This window comes from Perognathus longimembris, chromosome 1 (genome assembly GCF_023159225.1).
Source record: "Perognathus longimembris pacificus isolate PPM17 chromosome 1, ASM2315922v1, whole genome shotgun sequence".
Classification (NCBI taxonomy): Eukaryota; Metazoa; Chordata; class Mammalia; order Rodentia; family Heteromyidae; genus Perognathus; species Perognathus longimembris.
Window position 1 is genome coordinate 35,547,681 of NC_063161.1, and position 24,355 is coordinate 35,572,035.

The window sequence follows — 24,355 nt, forward strand, 5'->3', positions numbered from 1 at the left end:
TTTCCCCAGTCCCTTGAAACAGTCCCAAACAATCACAACAAATACACATTTTCTAAAGTTTTTGATAATTATCTTTATTTAAAGTAGGCTTATTTTGGGATCTCTCAGTAGTAATTATATGTAGTATACTTTGCATACTGAAGTATACTGGGTTAACTTATGCTTTTGTGATCAATACAGATTAATTCTATTTCCCATACTTTTATTAATCCCCTACCCCCCCAACCCTATAACTCAGATTTTTCCTCCTGACATTACTTATATTTAGGACAGATCAAGGGCTTCTACTTGTATCCAGCCTTCCTACAGACCACAGAAATGAAAAGTATGTGACTTGATTATAAAAGTATATAGGTAAATTGCTGTAATGGAGGGTTGCATGTGCTAGATAACAATAACATAAGACTTGGCAAAATTTTGAAATGTGGCATATTGTTTACTTTCCTTAAAAATACAAAAGAGAGAGAATCAATGCTGCTAGGCATAAAATTAGACAAGCATGACATTTTCAAATGTGTGACTTATTTAACACTTCTCAAATGTGAATGGAGAGTGGGTGGAGCGACAAATAGACAAATACAATTTTCCAAGAAAAAGAAATTGTGTGGGCAACTTCCAATCCATTCAGTCTGTTTTAGATGAAGGAAGTTTATTACTAAGAAGAATTAGTTCTGAAACTTGAACAAAGAATAGAAAAAACACCATTTATCATCTACATTAGACCAAATGTACTTAGAATTTTTTTTAATTATAAGGTTATTTATGAGATTTTGGTAGAGATGTCTACAAGCCAGATTGTATCTAGAAAGCAGTTTTAGAAATTATGTAGAAACAAGTTGTTTGACTCAGTCACATCACTGACCACATTGGTCCCATTGACGAATCATTTAGGTTAGTTTCTTTAGTCATGGTCTGGTAACTGGAGCCAGAAATCCCCTACTAGCTCCCCAGGAAAGGCATTGAAATAAATACCAGTCAAATCTGGACACAAATAGCTACATTTTTCTAATGCCTTGTATCTGACTCTTAGGAACTGTGGGACATAGAACAAAATTCTTAGTTGGAGCCAGGTGCCAGTGGCCCACACCTGCAACCTTAGCTACTCAGGAGGCAGAGGTCTGATGAGCACAGTTCAAAGCCAGCCTGGGTAGTAAAGTTGGTGAGACTCTTATCTCCAATTAACCAGCAAAAATCTAGAAATGAAGCTCTAGCTCAAGTGGTTAAAGGACTAGCCTTGAACAAAAAAATTAAGGCCCGGTGCCCAGCCCCTGAGTTCAAGCCCCAAGACTGATCACACACACACACACACACACACACACACACACACACACACACGATTTCTAGTTGGAATGATGATTTCAGAACCATTGCCAAAGCAATGGCATATCTCCATTTATCTCAAACAAATTTTCAATTTTTATTCCATATCAATACTACAATACTCTCAATTGTACTAGTAAAATAATAAAAGCAATGGTAGTAAGAGCACCAATAACTAGTTTCTTCGATATATCACACACGTATTTGTACAAAACTGATACTAAATGTACTGTGTGGTACTAAACACTATTCCTCATTTCAAGGAAAGCCAAGGTTCAAAAAAGTAAAATGAAATCATTGACTTGACCAGAAGAAACAATGGGTGGATGATCAGTGTGTGTAGCAGGGATGGGAGAGGTGATCAGAATTAAAACCCAAGTCTGTGAATTAGAAGTCAATACTTTTCAGCATGGTTCTAGGTAGTTCTATAATAAAGTCAAATGGTGGGATGATTTTACTCCTGTCGTTCTATCTATGAACATCTACTTCAAGCTACAAATGGGTCCACAGATGGGTGGGAACGCCAGCATTTATCACGGCCACTCCACCCAAGCAGGGCAGATAAACCTATGCCACGTTACACCTGTGTGTTACAAGCACACCTCTGGTTTTGCACTTTGTACTTTGTACAGGACATGACTTTTTTATACATCTTGTCTCCTGGAAGCCTGGGAGCTCTTGGGATAGGGTGGTGTGCCGCCTTTGTATCTACAATGTCATGTTTCTGGAATGTAGTAGATAATTATTCATCAAAGAAAAAGAATTAATGAATGGACTCATCTGGAACCAACTATGAAATACCATAAAGAGCAAATGGCACTCTTGTCCTGTAAAAAAAAGGTGCACTGTTGCTTGGTGGCATTATTTTAAAGTCAGTGCAGATCTTAATCCAGATAGAATGTTTTCCATTACTTCATTAGGAGATTTCTTTTTAATTAAACATTTAACTGAAGTCATACACTAGTGGTTCACACTTGTAATTCTAGCTACTCATGAGGCTAATATCTGAGGATTGATGTTTAAAGCCTGACTGGGCAAAAAAAAGCCCTTTATACGCTTACCTCTAGTTAACCAGCAAAAAGCCAAAACTAGAGGTGTGACTCACGTGGCAGAACAACAGCTTTCAGCAGAAGAATAAGCAAGAGAACCAAGCCTTAAATTCAAGCCCTAGTACACACACATACACACACACACACACACACACACACACACACACACACAAATTAAGTATAAAAGCTTGTGAGAAAACTTTATTTAGCTTCCTCTTAATTTTATATTCCTTGGGTTCTTGTTAATGCTATTATTTTTTCTCTTACTGTACTTTGACTTTTTTAATGTTAGGCATTGGATACATTTATTGTACTGTTTGTTACCTTCTCCTTCATTCCCCCCTCCACTTTTCCCTTTCCCCCAATGAGTTGTTCAGTTGGTTTACACCAAATGGTTTTGCAAGTATTGCTTTTGTAGTCATTTGTCTTTTTATCCTGTGTCTCTGGATTTTGGTATTCCCTTTCACTTTCCTAGTTCTAATACCGGTATACACAGTTTCCAATGTACTCAGATAAGGTACAGTGATAGTGCAGGTACAACCACAGGAAGGGGATACAAGAGGATCATCAACAATAGACTCTACGGTTTCACATGGCATGTTGAAAGTAATTACAACAGTGATATAACAGTCATTTCTGTAAGAAAATGGAAGGACTTGGAAAAAATTATAGAAAGTGAAGTGAGCCAGACCCAAAGAAACATGGACTCTATGGTTTCCCTCATAAGGAATAATTAGCACAGGTTTAGGCTAGTCACAACAGAGGATCACAAGAGCCCAATAGCTATGCCCTTATGAACTCATAAGATGGCGCTAAATGAAATGTACTTTGACTTTTATAACTTCTCAAATGCAATAGTTCTTTTCTTTATTTCAAAACACCAAATGATTTTAAAGTATCTCAGAGTTCAAAAACAAGCTCTAGAAAACGGGAACAAAAGCTTACCTTCCCATGGCTATGCTGAGCTTTCAAGATGAGTTTTTAAACAAAGTAAATTTTCACAGAATCCAGGCATGCACTATAGTCCAGGCCTCAGTCTGTGCAGAGAAAAATCTCAGATTCAATTTACTAGAAACTTTGGGAAGAAGTTAAGGAGGAAATGTATGAATTTGGGAAAAGTATGGTCTTGAATAGTCCCATGCCAGGAAATCAGGAGACCTGGATACTATTCTATTCTAGATTTTACTTCCAATCTCCTGTATATCATTTAACTATACCTCAGTGGAGTTTCTTTATGCCAACACTTCTCAGTGCTGCTATTTTGGACTGATCTGTGCATTGTAGTGGGGCCTCTGTCCTCTGTGTGCCGGTCACACTCCTTCCATTCCTCTTCTTCCCAAGAATCTGACAACCAAAAAAATTTTTGAACATTGTCAAATGTCTCCTGCAACAAGTACCCTGCCAGTTGAGAGCTGCTACCTTGTAGCTTAACTCCACGATAATCACCCTATTGCCAGAGCAACCACTTCCAGTTTTTTCAGACAACCATATCTTGAGTATTTTTATACATATTCACATGTCTCTTTCACGTCACGTAGTTTCCATGTTTACCTTTCCCCAATTAAAAGCATAGAAATCAGTTTTTAACATAGGCTACACTGAGATCAGTTGGAAGGCTGATGTCTAACGAGAGACGAAATAGATTCCTGACCAAGGATGTGACCTCGGTTCCTCCTCAAGCACGAGTGGCAGGGAAGGACTTTACACTAGACCTTGCTTTACACTAATATAATCATAAAAGTGACCTGTCAGGAAAAACTGAAGTCAATATATTCTTGATTTTTCTATTCTCAGCATGGAAATGTATTTCTTCTAAATGCAAGGAAGCAAATATTCTGATATACATATTCTATTTATATACAAAGAGCTTAAAATATAGCATTTATTCAGTTTTTTTCTACTGGATGTGTATGTGTGTGTGTGTGTGTGTGTGTGTGTGTGTATAACATAGAACATTTCACAAATTAGCATGTCATCCTTACACAGGAGCCATGCTAATCTTCTCTGTATCATTCTGATTTGAGTACGTGTGCTACCAAAGCAAACACTACTGAGTATATATTTAAGGACATGTTTTCATAATTCAGGAAAATAAACCATTTGTAATTTTCAAATGCTATCCCACTTTAATTCTATAGGTTCATCTTTTAGTAATTAATGTTTAGCTTTACATAGTAAGCATATATGCGTCACCTGACTGCTATTTTTCTAGTATAGGTTTTATAGGCAAAGTCATGGAACTGAAAAGAGGCAGAAAGCTACAAACCTTTGGTACTATTACAGAATAAATACATTCATTTTTGATATTTTTAAATCCTTTAGCATAAAGAATCCACAGTATAGATATGAACATAATTGTAACGGCTAGGAATGTGGTTTGGTGATAGTGTTTCTCTAGTATGTGCAAGACCCTGGGTTCAAACTCCAGAAAGAAAAAAGGATGGAAGGAAGGAAGGAAGGGAGGGAGGGAGGAAGGGGAGGGAAGGAGGGAGGGAGGGAGGGAGGGAGGGAGGGAGGGAAGGAGGGAGGGAAGGAGGGAGGGAGGGAAAAAGGATAAGTTATAAGATTTTATAAAACAAAGTCTAGTTTAAAGTCCTTCCCTGCCACTCACCATCTTGAGAAGAAACCTTTGTTACATATTTTCCAGCTAGTAATCAATTTCATCATCTTGTGCAATATAATATATAATATTTATATAATATATAATAATATTTTCCATGGAAATGTCAGATCCTTTTTCTCAAAAATCTAAGATTTTTACATTTCCCTACAAGTCCATGATTTCTATCATATAGAAACTCTATGAAGGAGTGAGGATGAATACAAGACAAGAAGGATTCTGTTTAATTTCCTGGCCATTCAATGTATAGTGTGCATTTCTAGTTATCCTTCATAGATACAGAGGTGTTTTTTTGGGGGGTGGGGGCTAAGGGGGCCCTGTTTCAAATCTGTAAGAGTTTACTCTTAGAATGAGCGGTTTTGAAACTCAGTGGTGATCATCAAACCTCCACAAATGTGATTTCAGACTGTCTCTCCAAGGGTACTGCTGGGATGAACAGCACCTGAAATAATGTTCAGAGGTAGAAACTGGGTAGACCGCAAGTCAGAGCTGTGCCCAGGCTGGGCTTGGTCACAGCTTATTGCTGACTACACAAGCTTGCATCTCATCCACACCTCAGTTTCCTTACTGTGTAATGAGCTAGAAAGCCCTCTAATAGCCAGCCTAATGCAGAGTCCCTCTGCATCTCTAATTAAGAAGTCATTTAGCTTATTTTTTTTAACATAGCTGCCCTCCAACCTTCTTTCTTACTGCTACCATTGGGATACTGGACCTGAGACAAAATTGCTTTCATTTTGTGTTAAATAATTCAAAGCTCTCCTTTACGTCCCAATTTCTAGTACTCTATATCTTAATTTTGGTTATCTTTCTCATGACTAGCAGTATATTGTTGAGACCATTTCTTCTTGAGGAAGAAACATGGGTAGTATATGTTTTTAATAATTCACATATTTGAAAAATTCTTTCTGTAGGCTTAAACACAAATTTGCCTAATGGGAAAGTTAGGCACCCTTTGTAATAGACATTATTTTTCCTTGAAGCTGTGACCATTGCCCCATTTCCATCTCATATTTACCCTTTCTAGCATACATGGCCCAGGGCTTCTTTTTCATTCCACATTCCTTACATCCAAAGGAACAGAGAACAACATGTCTCATTCATGGCAAAACACCTTGTAGCTTTCACAATGCATAGCATAAAACAAGCATGCTTTACCATGTACCTTGATTCCTCTGAGTTCCATGTCATCTTTTCTGTTTTCATCTTCTTTGCTTAATTCTTTTGCTCTACCTATCAGGCAGTCAGTTTCCTAAATGAATCACTGGTGATACTTTCTCCAATTCTGTTCTGTTCTTTCTTGTTTTTCTTTTTTGTTTTTGCCTATAAGATTTACATATTGTCCATGTGTGTCTAGTCCTTTGGAATTTTTTTAATTTAATTAATCTTGGTTATCTTTTCATTTTGGATTTTTGTGATTTGGTTTCATTGTAGTCCTGTCTTGTAATCTTATCTTTTTTTTTTTTTTTTTTTTTTTTTTTTTTGCCATTCCTGGGGCTTGGACTCAGGGCCTGAGCACTGTCCCTGGCTTCTTTTTGCTCAAGGCTAGCACTCTGCCACTTGAACCACAGCGCCACTTCTGGCCATTTTCTATATATGTGGTGCTGGGGAATCGAACCCTGGGCTTCATGTATACGAGGCAAGCACTCTTGCCACTAGGCCATATTCCCAGCCCTGCAATCTTATTTTTTAAACAAACTCTTTTTCCCAGTATCATATGAGAATACCAGAAAAATGTTTTCTAAAATGGGTCAGAAAATAAAAGTATTTTAGGCCATATGAAGAAATGCAAAAGTATTTCTTTCCTCCTCAACTTCAAATGGATTCTTCCTTAATTTTCTTTCTTAGTTACCATCCTTTAGAAAGAAAATTATATATCCAGAAGCCCGCCTTCTAAAATAACACTTGTTCAGCTAATAAGTTCTAGAAATTAGCCAGAGGAGTTAGCTTGGCTGGAGGTGTTTCCAATACAGATGCTATCAGCTATACACTTTCAGATAATTGTTGATAATGGGTTGTCACCTCTCCGGGTGAATTAGCTTATGAAGTCACTCTCTAAGAACATGATGACACTTGGGACATCCAGTTTCTACAGGAATTGGAGCAGAGGAATCAGAGCAGAAGAAAAATTCTGTAAGAAATTAAGCCTAAAGACAGAAACATGTCCCAGCCTCCAGTGAAGCCCAAAGAGTCACAATGAAGTCACTCTCATTCTTTTAAAAGCTCAAATGTAATCATCCTACCAGTTTTGAATTAGAGTTGCCAGTCCAGAAAGCTCTCTGAGAATGGAGGAAAGTGATTGTGTTGCTTTTTCCTGTGTATATTAAAAAATTAAAAAGGGAAAGGGATAGAAAATTCTGGCTGTCCAAAATTCCTTCAAAGATATTCTAAGTTTAGTTCAGTATTTACCAAGTGAAGAAAGTATGGTTTATAGAAAAAAAATTCTTGTAGTAATATTTTATCAGACTTCCTTTGCTGCAGTGGTCTGTTTCTATAAAGAACATTAGGTTCATATTTTATGGTTAGTTTCTCTGCCTACCCTTTTAGTAAATTCTTGTGTGGCACATTTTGTAATTAGCCAAATTTGTTTTTTAATCTATCTTTGAGCCACAGAGTCATGTACTCAAATATTTGTCATATGTGTGCAGCATGACTAGAAATACCAAACACAATCTTCTTAGGAAAAGAAAAAAAAAATCTCAATATCACCAAACAAAAATTCTTCCAAGAAGGCTGTCCTTCCTATATCTTTTAGCCTTTATTTCAAATTGTCTTCTAAGTTAAGGTAGAAAATATCACACTGTTATCCAGGGACTGAAACATTGACCAGAGCCCTTTATATCACTTTTCTTTTGTAGATTCTTTACAGATTAAAAGAAAGGTTTCAGCTTTCCTTGAGACAAGATAAAGAGAAAAACCAGGAGATCCACCTATCACCCATTGCATTACAGCCTACACAGTCTGAGGCCAAGGCAAACCACAGCATGGTCCAGCCTGAGCAGGCCCCCAAGGTACTCAGTGTTGTTATAGATCCTCAAGGCCGATGCACTCCTGAGATCAAAGCTACCACCTGTACCTCTGTCTGCCCTTCTCCTTTCAAAATGAAGCCCATAGGACTTCAGGAGAGGTAAGAGCTCAACCTCTATCTGCTATTTTATGTAGTAAAGAGCCATAAATGGAAAAGGATAGAACTAGAAATGATTGGCAGAGCTGCGGAGAATCATTCACCCCAATAGACACCAGGAGAATGTGGTACTTTCATGTCTCTTACATGAGTATTTCTGTGCTTGAGAAAAACCTTTCTTGCATGCTTGATTCTGTGAGGACAGAGGACTGTCACCATGTATTGAATACTATTGAAGCAGAAATGTGATTTATTGTTATCAAACGCTGGTGGGAAGAGACAGAATAGATCCAAGAGTATTTCTAGTCATTGAAATCATTTCAGAATGTGTGCCACAAATTAATTGATCTAGAAGTTTCCCTCTGCCTCCTTTGACTACAACACACATTAAATATCTAGTTCCAAAGCTGGGCACTGGTGGCTCATGCCTGTTGTTCTAACTATGCAGGGGGCTGAGATCTGAAGGATCAAGCTTTGAAGCCAATCCAGGCAGAAAAGTTTGCTAGACTCTATTTCCAATACAACCAGGAAATAAAAAACAGTGCTTGAAACACGGCTCAAGTGGTAGAGCATCAGCAGAGCAAGCAAGGAAGCCAAGCAAGTGCAAAGCCCTGTGTTCAAATTCCAGTACCACTAAAAAAAAGTAAAGAACAAGAAAAAAATCTACGACCATTTTGTTACCTTGCCTGGCTTTCAGATGTAGCTATTGATATGTTAATTAATTCTTATACACTTCCATTTAAAGCAAGTCCAATGTAGGAAAACTAGAAAATGCAAAATCCTCATTTGTGAAAGTCTAATTGTTTGCATTCCCAAAATATTAAGTAATACTTTCGTATGCTATTTACAGAAAATAATTCATTTTCATGCTTAAAATACTACTTCTATTATATCTAACATTGTATGCCAGTATCTAACATTGTATGCCAGAATAGTGAGGAATTAAGAAGGCCTCATGGTACATTCTCTTCCTTATTTCCTGTATCTCTATTTTCTATCACTGTCCTGCCTGTTGCCTTAGGTTTTTAGGCCTCATTGGAACATTTTAATTGTATCTCCAATGATGTATCATTATTCCCTATAAAAATAGCCATGGTGGGCTGGGAATATGGCCTAGTGGTAAAGTGCTCGCCTTGTAAAACTAGCCATGGTTTGCATACACACCCTTCAGGAAAAAAAAAAAAAAGGTGGCCTAGGGTTTTAAGAAATACAGAAGACAAAAGTGATCACTGGATTTCTTTGTAATTATTGTCAATGAACAATGAATAATGCAAAGTGAAAGTTCTGGGTTATCCTGATCTCTAAGGGCCTTGAAAGAAGAACACTGATGCTACATCAGCAGGAAAATAGAGAATAATCACATCAGTCTTCCTACCATGGTAGGAGGCTTTGGCTTTGGCTCCTGACAGCTCCCTAGGGGGTCTCAGCTCTTTTACTTGGACACCATAAATTAGTCTTAAGGATACAGTCTACAATCTGGAAAGGTAGACAAGAGAAATTAAAGTGGTAAAATGGGTTTCAGACCCAGGTCTTTCATAGGTAGGTTGGATTCACAAGTCAGTCACTCACCTGGCTTCATTGCCTTCTAAAATAGGAAAGGACAACCTTGGTTTCTAAACCTCCTGCAGTCTTCTTAGGCATTCATGATTGCTTTAAGAAGATATCTTAAGACTGAGATCTCACAACAGTAATGAAGCAAGGGCAGACTAGATGGAAAGATCTTCCCAGAGATGGTCAGGAAGCAGGTACACACTCTAGAGGAGATTTAAGGATCATAATAAGCTATCATGCACCCCCCCTCCAAGTCTAAGCACAATCAATATAAAATCATGCAAGGGAATGACTGCTCCTAGCACCCTGCTCTTTGTAGACTACTGGTGAGCATGTTTGGAATCGTGGCTTAACTCATCTTTGTGATCCACCATGGGACTCAGCTGAGCAAGTCCTTAATCAGGGTTAAATGTGTTTGCTGTTCCCTGATCTACATCCTGTCCTGAATCCTTGTCCCTGGCTCCTCCACCTACCTCCTCCCACTCTCTTCCAGCCTCAGAGGCAAAGCAATGTATTCTCTGCACAGGACTCTAGGTCATTCGTTCCTAGTCTAATAATGTACTTCATTAATTTTTCTCCTCTGATTTTCAACGGAATTGTCCTGATTAGTGGTATTCTCTCAGCCTAGAAACAACTTCCTTTCTGCATTGAAAGATAAAATAATCACATTATTATTTAATTTTTTTCTGCTTTTTGTCTTCCCTTCTGTTTCCTTTCCAAATAAGCATCCTAAAAGAACAGAGTATATTTGTTGTCTTTGTTCTTGTAACCTTCCATACTCTTTTTCTTTTATATCCTTAGTGAGTTGATGACTGGTGATCGAATTACCCAATCCTAAACACATGATTGTCTCTTCCCATATAGCACTAATGACTACCTTCTTCTTTTTATTATGTTTTTGGCATCTACATCCATTGGACTCCAAGATACCATTTTTCTTTTTCTTGAGTGGCTACCTTTAGCCTTTCTCCCACTCACCTCAGAGTTTTACCCCACGTCTCTGTGCAATTTAACCACAGCCATTTTTCCTCATGCTGCTAGATCCCTAAGGACATCTCAGCTCACATCTGCCTGCCTATGGAGGGCTAGACCCATGTCCCAACTCTGAATTGAACATCTCTAGTGTGATCTTGCTTAAACACAGCCAATTTAAAACACTAGGAAATGGAATGCAAAACCTTCCTCATCAAAGCATTTCTCTTCCCTTTAGTTATTGTAAGTCCTATGAATCTGGTAATACCTTCAACTATTCTTGATTTTTCTTTTCCCAATACTACTAAGAACTCAGGACCTGCTATTTCTCCTAAGTAGTCTCTAGTCAGTAACAATTCTGTGCTTTATCAGCTCCCTCTCCAGACAACACAAGCAGTGGTTTTCTAAATCATATTTTAATTTTTTAAGCTTCTTAATGTTCTCACATTGCCTTCTGGATGAAATTTATCATTCCTCTGTATGGAACATGTGATCCTTTATTACCTAGCTTTTGCCAGCCTCTGTCCAACCCAATTTCCTGCTGAACACCCACTCATATTCATCCTGCTACCCAGGTCATTTTTCCAGGCACCATGCCATTCTTTTTAAAGTGTATGATCTCTACACTTAAGAACCTACCTTTTTGCTATTCCTATGTGCCCTTGAAAAATGCCACCATGCCAGTGAGTGCGAATCAAACCAATGAGATGAGAAATGGCTTTATTTTTCTGTGCCTCCCACACACTAAACTTTTGTTCTAGGTCCTACTGTAACTAAATGATAAAAACTTAATCTTGGGCCTTTGTTGATTGACATACCCCTCAGTCTCTGTTGCTCAGGTATTTTATCTAAGGCAATATTTGCTTTGATATTATCAAGCTGCCATTTTACTAAAGTATCCATTATGTCATTGATCCTAAGAAGTCCATTTGAGATGGCTGCTACCCAGATGTTCCTTACTGCTATTCATACAACCCCTCCTTTTCTAGCAATGGATTCCTCTATTTCACTCTCTTTTTCTTCTCTTGATTGTGTCTAGCCTTTGCTTGATACCCAAGGATTAGCTCACTTCTCTATGCAAATGAAGACACAGGAAACTCAGTCCATGTCTAAGACTCCAGCTTCCCTAAAACTATTTCCAACCACTTTTTCTCAAAGTTCTACCAAGGATCAGAGTCTTCCTGCTAAAGGTTTCCCATTTCTTAGGGCTCATCCCTAAAGGACATGGGGCTCACAGCTATTTCAGCTCTCATGGCAATTTCTCCAGTCGTTCTCCTCTCCTGGAATCCACAGACTTTATCAAGCCTGAAAAATAGAATCTTTTCTCTTACAGGTCTCACATTCTACCTTATCTGTCATCCATACCTAGAGGCAGGTCCTTCCACTCAAGGTCTGACCTTTAGAACTTACAGCCCCAGATAGGACTCATATTTCTCGGCCTCCAGCTTTCACATTCCTTCCTGAAGGCAATAAAACAGAAACTGCCTGACAGCCTGAAGACTGGGAAGGTCCAAAGGTGGGAGGCTGGAAACAGCAGGAGGGAAATTTTATCCTCACTTCCTCTTGGAAACCCTTCCAGGTTCTCTCTACCTCCTTGAGCTTCTTCTAGAAACCACCCCGGACTCCACAAGTGGCCTCTGCTTCCTCGGCTTTGGTGCCAGAAAGTTGTGTGGATACTGTCTGTGTCTCTTGGACTTTGTGGGGGTATTGGGCAGATCCAGTTTAGTCATTTGTCTTAGCCAGTTGACTGAAGTTTTTGAGGATATGATATAATGGTCTCTTTAACCTCTTACATATGGAAGACAGTCCCTGAAGAGAAGGAACACACGGAAGTACATAAGTGAATAATTCTTCGGAGTAGTTCTCAAGTCAGCTTCCAGTAGCTATAACATTTGGCATACACCATCAACCATTCTCCTATTTTTCATCCACAATTCCCTGCCAAGATGGCATAGTGAACATTTTTAAGATGATAAAATATGAAGGGCAGGGCTGGGAATATGGCTTAGTGGTAGATTGCTTGCCTCATATACATGAAACCCTAGGTTCGATTCCTTAGCACCACATATATAGAAAAAGGCCAGAAGTAGTGCTTTGGCTCAAGTGGTAGAGTGCTAGCCTTGAGCAAAAAGAAGCCAGGGATGGTGCTCAGGCCCTGAGTTCAAGCCCCAGGACTGGCATATATATGGCATACAAAGTGCTTTGTGGTCAGAAACATTCTCTAACAGTTTTAAGCCTTAAAAAATGTATGCTTGTGTATTCAAGTGGTGCCTTTTATAGTTCCTTGTGTTTGAATCTTCATCTCTTGGTGCTAAAGAAATCATCTTCTGTCTGACTATGGTACCATGAGAGATAATAAAGGATACATTAAAAATCAATTATCCCAAAAGAATTTTTGGGTCATTCTATATAAATCTTTCTAATGAGGAGAATCTATTATCTTGACATTATTAATAATAAATATAATTTTAAAATTAAAACATAAGTAGAAGAAAATGTAGACTAGATTCATATACTGAATTAAATATAAAAATATACCTTGAAAAATCATAAAGATTGAAGAATGTTAAAGCTATAATGGTTCTTTTTTCTTATTTCCATTATTAATAATAAATAATAATTTTGAAATTAAAATGTAAGTAGAAGAAAATATACAGACTAAATTCATATGCTTAACTATATGTAAAAATATACCTTGAAAAATCATAAAGATTGAAGAATCTTAAAGTTATAATGTTTCTTTTTTCTTTTACCTTATTTCTAATTAGTCACCAAATCTTATTGATTCTTGCATGTCCAATTTTGTCATTATTGATTTGTTCTCTGATCATTACCTTGAGCCCAACTCTCATTAGTTTATCATTGAATTGCTATGTCTTCTTATTATAAAAATGATATTAAGAATAACATGTCACATGTTTTACATACGTTATTTTTATTTCATCTGCCTATAAGTAATTCCTCTCTCTCCTTTAGTTCCTCCTCCTTCAATTCATGCTGAATACTATCCAGATTTACCTTGCTATCACAAATTTGCTGCGCAAAGTCCCCTCTAGCTTCCCTTGTCTAATACAGGTGAAGAGGAGGACCTATTGGCTAGGCCTAGTGAAGGCAGATCCTACACTAGTAGGCCTTGATTGTTTTCTTCAAATCAGTTTGCCACTAGGCCTGAAAATAAACTCTGTCTCATCCAGTTTGTTCCCGTCCCATCCTCAGTGCTCTGTGTTCCTTCCCGAATTTATCAGTCATTTATCCTTCCTTCCACCATCTCCAAGGTCCAGCCTCTAGAACCCACCACAGAACTTATCTCTTACCATTGGCCATAAATTCTATACATGAAGATGGAGATTTTTAACATGGGCATTCAGAAACGTACCACTCTTTAGCAGTGATTTGACTTAAAGAATGATTCCCAAAGACTGAACTCAGTAAAGTGGTGTGTTTTGTCCCTTAACCAGGCTGTAAGAATCTTAAAATCAAGCAGCTGTGGCTGAAGAGACCTTCTGTCTCCCCTGGTTCCTGCAATGCTGGTACATAGTAAACACTCAGAAAGCATTATGGAGTTAATTCATTTTCCTTTTGTATCTGGGGATCTCACATGTTTCTAAAGGACCTTCTGTAAGAACACATTGCCCAATGACAAACAACAGAACTGAGTCTCTGACATTTATTAAATAAGTGACTCAACAGATTAAGACCCTTGTGGTATAGTTTCCCCAATCTACAAATCAGTACATGTTCCATCTTACTTCAAAGGCTATTATAAAATTAGCAACTGATCTAAAATGGCATGCTTCCTTTGAGAAGGGAAAGGAAATCTAGTATTACTTTGGTTTTGTTTTCTAGATCCATTTCACAAATCCATAATGTGTGCAAAGGCAGTTCTAGTTTGGAACTAAAGAAAATGTTAAACTGTTTCTGACCAAACTGATACAGCTGAACCTGTCATATGGCATCCTAACATACCTTTGATCAGCTTATTTCTTCGTTTTGCTCCTATTTAAAATATATTCCTTTGTATGACTTATAAATTAGCTATTAGCAATATCAAATTAATCTAGGCTGATTGAACACATGACTTCATTTTCCTTCATGATTCAGTGATCAAAGGTATTTAAATGCTTCGGAATGACTTTGTGTATAATTCGGAACCTGTTTGTTAACCTGCATTCAGAAGAGCATGTGTACAAGTCTCGTGATGGTAAAGAAAGATGACACCTCTCCTGTGGCTAGTGCACCTGGTGGCTATAGTTAGCTCCCTTTCCCACTCTTCTTTTATCCCAGCCTTATCTTCAAATCTTCCACTTGTCTCTCTTAAGGAAACTTAGGGTGTTTTCAAATGCTCAAAGCACAAGGAACCTTCAAACTATGTTCGAAGCTATGTTGTCATCTTCAGAAATAGAAATGTGTCTGCAACTTTCCCCTTCAGGCTATGGGGTGATGGATGGCCAGGGAAATGGACAGACACACTGGAATGTTCACATTATTTCATCTCTCTCTCTTTTGCCAGTCCTGGGGCTTGGACTGGGGGCCTGAGCACTGTCCCTGGCTTCTTTTTATTCAGGCTAGCACTCTACCACTTGAGCCACAGTGCCTCTTCTGGCTTCTTTTGTTTATGTGGTGCTGAGAAGTCGAGCCCAGGGTTTCGTGCATGCTAGGCAAGCACTGTATCACTAAGCCACATTCCCAGCCCCATTTTTCTCTCTTGATTTCCTATTAGAAGTAAACAAACAAACAAACAAACAAAAAGACTGAGCAAGGGTAGAAAAGAGGGATGAACTCATGGTACTGCAGCATCCATCTGGACTTCCCCTTTCCAGTTACCTGCACAAGTCCAGCATTAAGGGAGTTTTTCTTGATGCCCAAGTATGAGTCTAAAGGGTATTTTAGGGGTCTTACTTTGACCAAATCCAGTAGATTTCCACCAGAGCTAGAACTTCATCTGCAGTGGTGAAAGGAATGTAAAGACAGGCCTTGCCAATCAAATGTTGAATGTTCTTTGCCCAGACACAAAACATTTTTCTGTTGCAGTTCTCTGCTGGCCAGCTAGAATCTCCCCAACCTGTCTCACACTCCCTGCTGGTGAAGATATGTTTCCATACACAGTCATTTATTTATTTATTTACTTATTTTGCCAGTACTGGGGCTTGGAATCAGGGCCTGGGTACTGTCTCTTGGCATTTTCTGTTCAAGGCTGTCACTCTACCACTTGAACCACAGCCCATGTTTAGCTTTTTGGTGGTTAATTGGAGATAAGAATCTCATGATTTTTCCTGCCCTGAGTGACTTCAAACCTTGACCCTCAGATCTTAGTCTCTTAAGTAGCTGGGGTTACAGACATAAGCCACCAGTGCCTGGCTACAATACTCAATAAATTTACTCTGGAAATCCTTAAATTTTCCTATTTTTAAAGGAAGATAGCCATATGTGTCATGAATGAATATCTGGTATAAGTTATATAAAATATAAAAATATTCTGGAAATTAAGGTCTTTATTCTTTAAATAAACCTGTTCATAAATATGGAGCTCATTAATAAATATGGAGCCAACTTCCTGTCAGGTTATGCTGAGGTACATAATCTCCTCAGATCTCAGGTGAGGGTTTGTTTGGGGTGTTGTTGTTTTTTAAGAATATCCTGGAAGGATGTTTTCATCCCTATGATTTATTGAGGGGAGATTCTCAGAATAAGTCTACAGCAAAAGTGGCAGAAGCAGAACAAAGAAGAAACGTTGCGAAGGTGTGGTTTCAGATAGTCTCTACCCTCAGCCTTCCTGCACAGGGAGCTCTGGAACTCCAGAGGCAAGCTCAAGGACAGCGGTCCTCCATTGGGAGAAGTAGGCAGGGCACCTGTTTCCTAATACCAATCAACCATCCACTTGAGACCACCCAGGGGGTAGTAGAAGTGTAACTTTCTAGGCACCCAAGGACTGGGCACCTCCCATCAGCTGATGGTGATTCTCCAAAGAGGTGGCATCTGGGCAAATTTAACAGAAGATGCTGCCCTCATTGGGAAAGAAGATAGGGACAGAAGCCTCTAAGAAGGGTGTGGATCAAACATCAGCAGTGTGACTAGCTTGCCAAAGGTTCCCACACTAGTTGTAGTGCTCAGAAGTTCATTGTCCTGGTTTGTTTGATCTTTCCAGTCCATTATATACCTACTGCATGGTCTCCTTTAAGTAAACACCATTTGTTCTGTTGGGAACTATGCACCACTGAGTGAAATCTGTCAACATGACTCATTTGCTCCACCTGACAATATAATGTCACCCATAACAAACAAATTAAAAAAATTGGAAGTCAATCCCCTTGTAACTCCAAATAACACCAATAAAACCAAAATAATTCAATCAGATATATGCACTGCTTATTTTACTCTCACAAAGCAGAGGAAACTTGCTCAGAATACTGACATTCCAACCAAATAATTATTCATAAGTTCTTAGAAGTGTAAGAGTGGTAAATAGAATTTGACCCCGGCAGTAAAGACCCATGTTTAACTGACACTCCTTGTGAGAAGGAACCCATTCTTATATTTCATGAAAAATAAAGAAAAAAATAAATCCCGATTTGGCAAAAGGCTCATTATCGATTGTCACACTGCTACTTCTCTTGATAATTTTTTTGTATTTTGCTTTAAGAATATTTTTCATATTTTTTTCTATGGACCATGGGGCTTGAACTGAGGGCCTGGGCACATGGCCCTGAACTTTTTTCACTCAAGGCTAGTGCTCTACCACTTTGAGCCACTGTGCCACTTGTGGTTTTCTGGTGGTTAATTGGAGATAAGAGTCTCACAGACTTACCTGCCTGGGCTGGCTTCAAACCATGCTTCTCAGATCTCAGCCTCCTGAATAGGATTACAGGTGTGAGCCACTGGCACCTGGCTATTTTTCAGATTTTTTAAATCAAGCAAAATTTACTTTTGTAAGGCAGATTCAGAACACTCAAGGTGAATAGCCGTTTCCTTGAGTCAAATGTGCCCACAGTCTCAATCTTCTTTTACCTGGCCATTCCTATTCTAGAAAGTCCAACTGTTAATCTAACATGAAAAACCAAGCTGGCATTCATCACGAAATGGTACAGAAGCTGAAGTAAGGGGCACTATAAAACATTTATCCAGAAAATTGGTCAAAAACTGTTCTCAAAAGATGTGAATGCTGATGGGCTTCTGTGGCTTGAACCTGTAACACTTGCTACTTAAGATGCTGAGATCCGAAGATGGCTGCTCAAAGCCAGCCCGGGCAGAAAAGTCCATGAGACTCTTCTCTCCAATTAACCACTAGAAAACCAGAAGGGGTACTGTGGTTCAAGTGGTAGAGCTCTAGTCTTGAGCTCAGGGACAGTGCCCTGGCCCAGAGTTCAAGTCCCACAACTGACAAAAAAAAAAAAAAAAGATGTGGATGGGGAGGTCTCTGCATTTTCCCAGTGGACTGGACAGTCACCTGCCCCCTTTCACTCTGCATGGGGAGAAGAGTAGGGTGAGAGGAGCAGTAAAAAGACAGATACCTCTGTCCTCCGCACAGCTGTGGCACCTGCTGTCAGGACAAGACAAACAATGGCAGCTGGCGTACCTCTGCCAGCCACTCATGGATTCTTCCCAGCATCCCTTGAGATGAAGCAAGAAGGATACCCCTTGTCCCTTTGTGTGCCCACAGAGGCCTTGAGAAATCAAATTGAATGCCGAACCTCACAAAAAAAGGAAAATGGAGCTGGAGATTCAAACCTAGAAGATCTGACCACAAAATCTGCACATCTCTCTGGGGTGTGTGTGTGTGTGTGTGTGTGTGTGTGTGTGTGTGTGTATGTGTGTATACTGGTCCTGGGATTTGAACTCAGAACCTGGGCACTGTCCCTGAGTTTCTTTGGCTCAAAGCTAGCGGTCTACCACTTGAACCACAGTGCTACTTCTGGCTTTTTCTAACATCTCAGCCTTCTGAAAAGCTAGGGTGATAGGCATGAACCACCAGCACCCTGCTCTGATTATACTTTTCCTATTTTTTGTGATCATATTCTCGTACAACTATTTCATGAGGATTTCAGAAATGGAAAGGCCCTGGAGACATACACAAACCCTTCATTAACAATAAAAAAAAACCAAACAACAACAAGAAAAACAAGTGGCTTTCCTCTTTATTTGTAGGCTAGATATAATTTCATTGGTACGTAGGGATCTTGAGGGGTTAGAAAGCAGTCTTTAAAATATAAAAAATGAAAACCCACTAGAATTAAGAAAATAGATGCAAAAATATTGAAATCTGTCAAAGAATCAATGACAAGTAATGAGGTAAAATGTCTTCTTTTTCTTTCTTTTTTTTTTTCCTTTTTTGGTGGTTGGTCATGGGGCTTCAACTCTAGGCCTAGGCACTGTCCCTGAGCTCTTCATCTCTAGGCTAGCACTCTACACTTGAGCCACAGTGCCACTGGTGGTTAATTGGAGATAAGAGTTTCACAGACTTTCCTGCCTGGACTGCCTTTGAACTGTGATCTTCAGATCTCAGCCTCCTGAGTAGCTAAAATTGGAGGTATGAGCCACCAGTGCCCAGCTGATGTGATAACTTTTTAATTAATATGTTATTAGCCTATATTAGTTGTACAATGGTGTTTTTTTGTGATATTTCCACACATGGACATTATGTACTTTAACTATATAATAAAGTTAAATGGCAGTCATTACAATTAGGAGCCAGGATTGGTTGGTGGTAGGTAGGTTGGTAGTAGGTAGGTCTGTGGTTGGTAGATCAGTGGGTAGGTAGTGAGGTATTTATTATTGTTGCTTTCTGAAATTAAGGATGGAACCCAGACTCTCAGGCATGCTAGCTAAGTGCTCTACCAATAAGCTACAGCCTAAGCTCCATCAGGAATCTTTAAAGAACTGAGGCAGAGAAAACCAGCTCACACCACTAACTTGAGTGGTAGAGATCAAGAAGGTCAGAGTTCAAGGGAAGCCAGGGCAAAATGTTAGCAAGATCTCATCTAAACAAAACCTGGGTGTGGTAGGACACACCTGTCATCCCAGCTAAGCCAGAGGCATAAATAGTAAGATAGTGGTCTAAGGCCTGCATGGGCAAAACAAAACAAATGATCATATCTGAAAAATAACCAAAGGAACAAAAAGGGGGGGAGGAGTTAGGGTTGTGGCTCAAGTGTTAGAACTGTGCCTATCAAGCAAGAGGCTCTGTGTTCCAACCCCTATACTACCAGAAAGAAGAAGAAAATAACCATTACTTGTAAATGCACACTAACTACTTCATCCCTTAGCAGACTTGAAATGTCTGAGCTCCTGTAGGTGTAAGAGCCCTAACAGTCTGCACCGGAACCTTCCAGCTGCCATCACTGTAATTGCTCCTTTCCTCTCCCTAGCTTTCTTTTCTCCCAGCATGACACTCCAGCCGAATGACAGCAGTGAGTCCCCCTGTGTCCTGCTCTACTCAGCACCTCCGCCCTCTCCCTCCACACCCATCAACCTGCAACCTGAGCCTGATCACTGGCTTCCAGTTTCACCAGGTGGACTCCAATTCCTCCATTCACACTGTGTGTGTGTGTGTGTGTGTGTGTGTGTGTGTGTGTGTGTGTGTGTTGGGGGAGTAGAGGGCGGGTGTGCAAATCCAATCACTGTGGGAACGCTCTGGCCATTCCCTAGGGCATGACCTATCTTCAGGGAGAATTAGCCTTGCTTCCTGTATGCTACATGATGCTGGCATTTCTCAACAGTTCTTGTCCTGACCCTAAAGAAAAGGTGGGTTTGTATGGTTTCTTCTAGGTTTGGATTTGCTTAGTTTCTTTACAGGTGAGTGAATGAAAGTTTCATTTGGAAGAATATTAGATGGAATGCTTTGTAAAATGCTGCGGGACTATGTTCTAGATCTTGATGTACAGGTTGACAGAATTAGGTGAAACGGCCTGTTTTGTGGAAGTGTTTTAATCAGGGCAGGTACAGACAATTCCCAGAGTGAGCTCCAATTCCTATTTTGAGAAAGACCAGCTCTGAGTGTCAGATACTGTGTCAGGAGGCTTTGGCCTGAGAAGTGATGTGAAATGTCTCATAAAGCTACAGCTCAGGGTCCCACTGTGTACATTTTAGGGCTTGCCTGGCTTTTTGCTCTCCTGGGATTTCCCCAAGTAAGGGTACTTCACCTATCTGCATAGCTGGAAAGCCACCAATCATCAAAGTCAATGCAAAACTAAGTTACTTCCCACATGGAAAAAATGTCCCTGTAAGTATGGTGATTTTTCTGGATCCAACCTAAACATGGAGCAGGGTGGGACGCGTGCTCAGATTCACTTCTGATCCCCGCCTGGATGGAGCCCATACCCATTATAATACAGGGAAATTGTGCCCTCTAGTGGAATCTGTGTGTTGATGCACTTTATGACAACTTACCTAGAGGGAAGCAAACTGGATTTTATTGTTGTGAAATAATAATAATGATAAATTTAATATCATCTCTGATGGGTGAATCATAATCTCTTTTGCAACCTCAGTGTAGTAACAAAATATTCATAACTTGAGAAATAACAGATCAGTTTGAACTCTTACCAATAAGATGGATACACATTGTAACATTGCTTATCATCACACTGTAAGGAAGGGCAATGTATCTAATGAAATTAGTACTGCTTAATGGTATTTTTATGTAAAAGTTGATTTCTCTAAGAGTTCTAAATCAAGGCTTTAATTTCAGCCTTGTTGATTCTCTCCCCCGCCTCCCTTCTTTCTAGACCTTCCCTTCCCTGCCTGCCTTCTGTCTCACTCCCTTCTTTTGCCTCCTGGTTCTGATGTTCTCATGTGTTGGAGTCTATTGTACAATGCCTGACATATACTGCATGTTCCAGAAATACTTGTTACATTGCAATGTGGGGAAAGAAAAGTAACAGTGACTTCAGTATTAGTTCAGTGGCTTGGAAAGAATTATATTTTTACAAAGGTAAAGCAGGGGGTCCCTTTGTTTCGCTGCAGTCCTTGGGAGACAGGATGATACTAAATTGACCAGCCTCACTGGCTGCCTCACATGGAGAGTCTTGGAGCTTCTCTCTGCCCATGTACTGAGTGATATCCCATTGTCCACAGGACTCCGGGAGCTTGTAAATTCTTGGTTACTTAAATCCAAATATGGTCTCCTGGAAGATTGCTTCTGTTACTTTCATTTGCCCTTCAATTTTGGTTTCTATGTTAGTTAGATTATTACTAAGTGCCTAATCAGAAGGAAGTTTCCTGATTAGAAAACCCTTCAGAAACCGAAGAGTGTAACAAATTAGAATTTTGAACCCATTCCAATCAATAAAGAGAATGAAATTGATTAACCCCCAAAGGACAGGTGAGAGAGAATACATCAAAAGTAAAGACCTGATCTGCCTGAGGCATTGTAACTCGAGATCCTCAGTGGTTTTCATTTCTAATGGGTTCCCAGAACTAAAACAATACTCAAAAATCACTTTTTCCAACAAGCTTTCTTTCTCATTGCTCAATACAACTCATTATTCCAAGTTAGCATTTTCTCCCATTTCCCTCTTCCCTTCAATACATAGAAAAAAATCACAATGCCAGGAAACAGACACACACACACACACACACACACACACACACACACACACACATCTGCACCTTTTCCCGAGAACTCATTCTCTTGGTTTTCTTACTCCTACTTCCATATACATAGTAGGCCTTTTGTACATCTCATAAGTGATACGGTTAGCCTTACTCATCCGTATCAACTCTAAAATACTAGTTCTAGAAAATTCAGTGTCAAGGGAAATTCTCACTTGTCACCCCATTCCTGGGAATATCTGAAGTCTACTTTGTGGATAAATCTTGCAAAATTGGAAAGACTAACCTGAGCCTGTTTTTGCATCACAAACTGACATCAGGACAGCTTAGACAATTAACATTTTAGGTTTGATTCTGTATTTGTAAAACAAGAAATGTAGAAAATTTCTCAGATTGAGTGAGGTTAGATCATCCTCTCATGTTTACATATTCTGTAGCTTTCTTGGGGCCTACCCCTAGAATGCTTATCTCTACTTTCTTGCTTGTGCTTTTAAAAACTACAACCTTTATTTTGCCAGTCCTGAGGCTTGAACTCAGAGCCTAGGCACTTTCCCTGAGCCTCTTTATTCTCAAGGCTAGTGCTCTACCACTACCTGAGCCACAGTGACACTTCTGGTTTTTTCTGAGGTATTTATGAAAGATAAGAGTCTCACGGACTTTCTTGCTGCACTGGCTTCAAATCCTGATCCTCAGATTTCAGCATCCTGAGTAGCTAAGATTATGGGCATGAGTCACGGCTCCTGGCCCTTTAAAAAAACAACAAACAGTCATTAACATATATGGAAGGAATTTTCTTCATTCCACTTGTTTGGTTTTTTTTTCTTTGTTTTGTTGTGTTGTTTGCTTATATTTTCAAGGATGGCGATCAAACTCAAGGCCTTACTTATGCTAGACAAATGCTTTACTGCCATAGGACAGAAAAGTTTACCTTATCTCTCCATTCTAAAAGTGAATTTTTCTCACCCCATCCTGAAAATGCATGAATTGAAGGCAAAGCCTAATAGAAATAATTTATATAAGAGAAAGTTTTCTATGCTAGGCCATTTGGAGTAAAGTGAATTTACTTCCAGATGAATGAATGAGAATTAAAGAAAATGGGTAATATAGCATTCTGTAAGGAAAGAAGCAGATAGATCCATAGATCCACCTGATAGATGGACAATTGGGAAACATACACAGAGCTATTATCAGAGTCATAAAATCTAAGATCCTTGAGAACAGTGAAGGAGTGAGAAACATCCTTGTTAAATATTATTTTCTTATTAGCGACCTTAATTTCTAATTTCAATATATTCTTTCGTACATGACCTGTAGGGGGCGCGCTGTGCCAACGTTATGCCAGAGCAGGAAAAGCCAAGGCCTCTGTGTCACAATTCACAGGCTGGGTTTGCATCTGCTAGAGTGATGCCACAGATGCAAAAGGAGGAGAAGGGCTCAGGAAACCCTTCAGACAGTGCCCATAACAGTCTCTGAAATCATCACTTCCTATTTGTTAGACGTTACCCAGTTGTTTTATGCTTTCAGAGTGAGAGGGTGTACGCCATCCCAAATGGCATCGGAATGCCCAGATCTAAATGTTCATGCTAAGTATCCTAACAAAGACATGGCTTAACTGTGGTTATTTGGGCCCACGTGTGCCCCCCCACCCCCAAGTTACTCTTATCCCTCATAAACGACTCCTGTACACAGTAAGCTACACCTATAAGAGTCTTGGAGGTAAGGACCAGGTATATTTGTCTTATTGCCATTTATTTTGTTGTCCTTACTGTGTGTTTTCTTCCCTAGTCCATCTCAGACCTCCAGCCTCTGTCCCTTTCTCATTCCCACTCAGTGCTAGTGACAGCAGGTGCAGTGACCATCTGACAGGAGGTGCTCACATTTTAGAATTGGGAGCTCCTTGGAAAAGTTGAAAATGTACCCTTCAAGAATTTAGAGCAATGGTTCAAATCACAGTGCCTTGGGGACACGTGGTAAAAAATTTCTTTTTTTTTTTTTTTTGGCCAGTCCTGGGCCTTGGACTCAGGGCCTGAGCACTGTCCCTGGCTTCTTCCCGCTCAAGGCTAGCACTTTGCCACTTGAGCCACAGCGCCGCTTCTGGCCGTTTTCTGCATATGTGGTGCTGGGGAATCGAACCTAGGGCCTCATGTATCCGAGGCAGGCACTCTTGCCACTAGG

At 39.5% G+C, this 24,355-nt stretch overlaps 1 protein-coding gene and 1 non-coding gene across 2 annotated transcripts in view; one reads left to right on the forward strand and one right to left on the reverse strand.

The window, feature by feature from the left end:
* Ptprr (protein tyrosine phosphatase receptor type R) overlaps positions 1-24,355 on the forward strand; it is a 91,677-nt gene that overhangs the window by 5,977 nt on the left and 61,345 nt on the right. The window contains exon 3 of the mRNA XM_048359519.1: positions 7,845-8,113. Coding sequence (XP_048215476.1) covers positions 7,845-8,113 — 269 coding nt within the window. The remainder of the gene's footprint in view (positions 1-7,844; positions 8,114-24,355) is intronic.
* LOC125341135 lies at positions 4,311-4,417 on the reverse strand. The gene has a single exon (XR_007208885.1). It is a non-coding gene; the product is annotated as a U6 spliceosomal RNA (small nuclear RNA).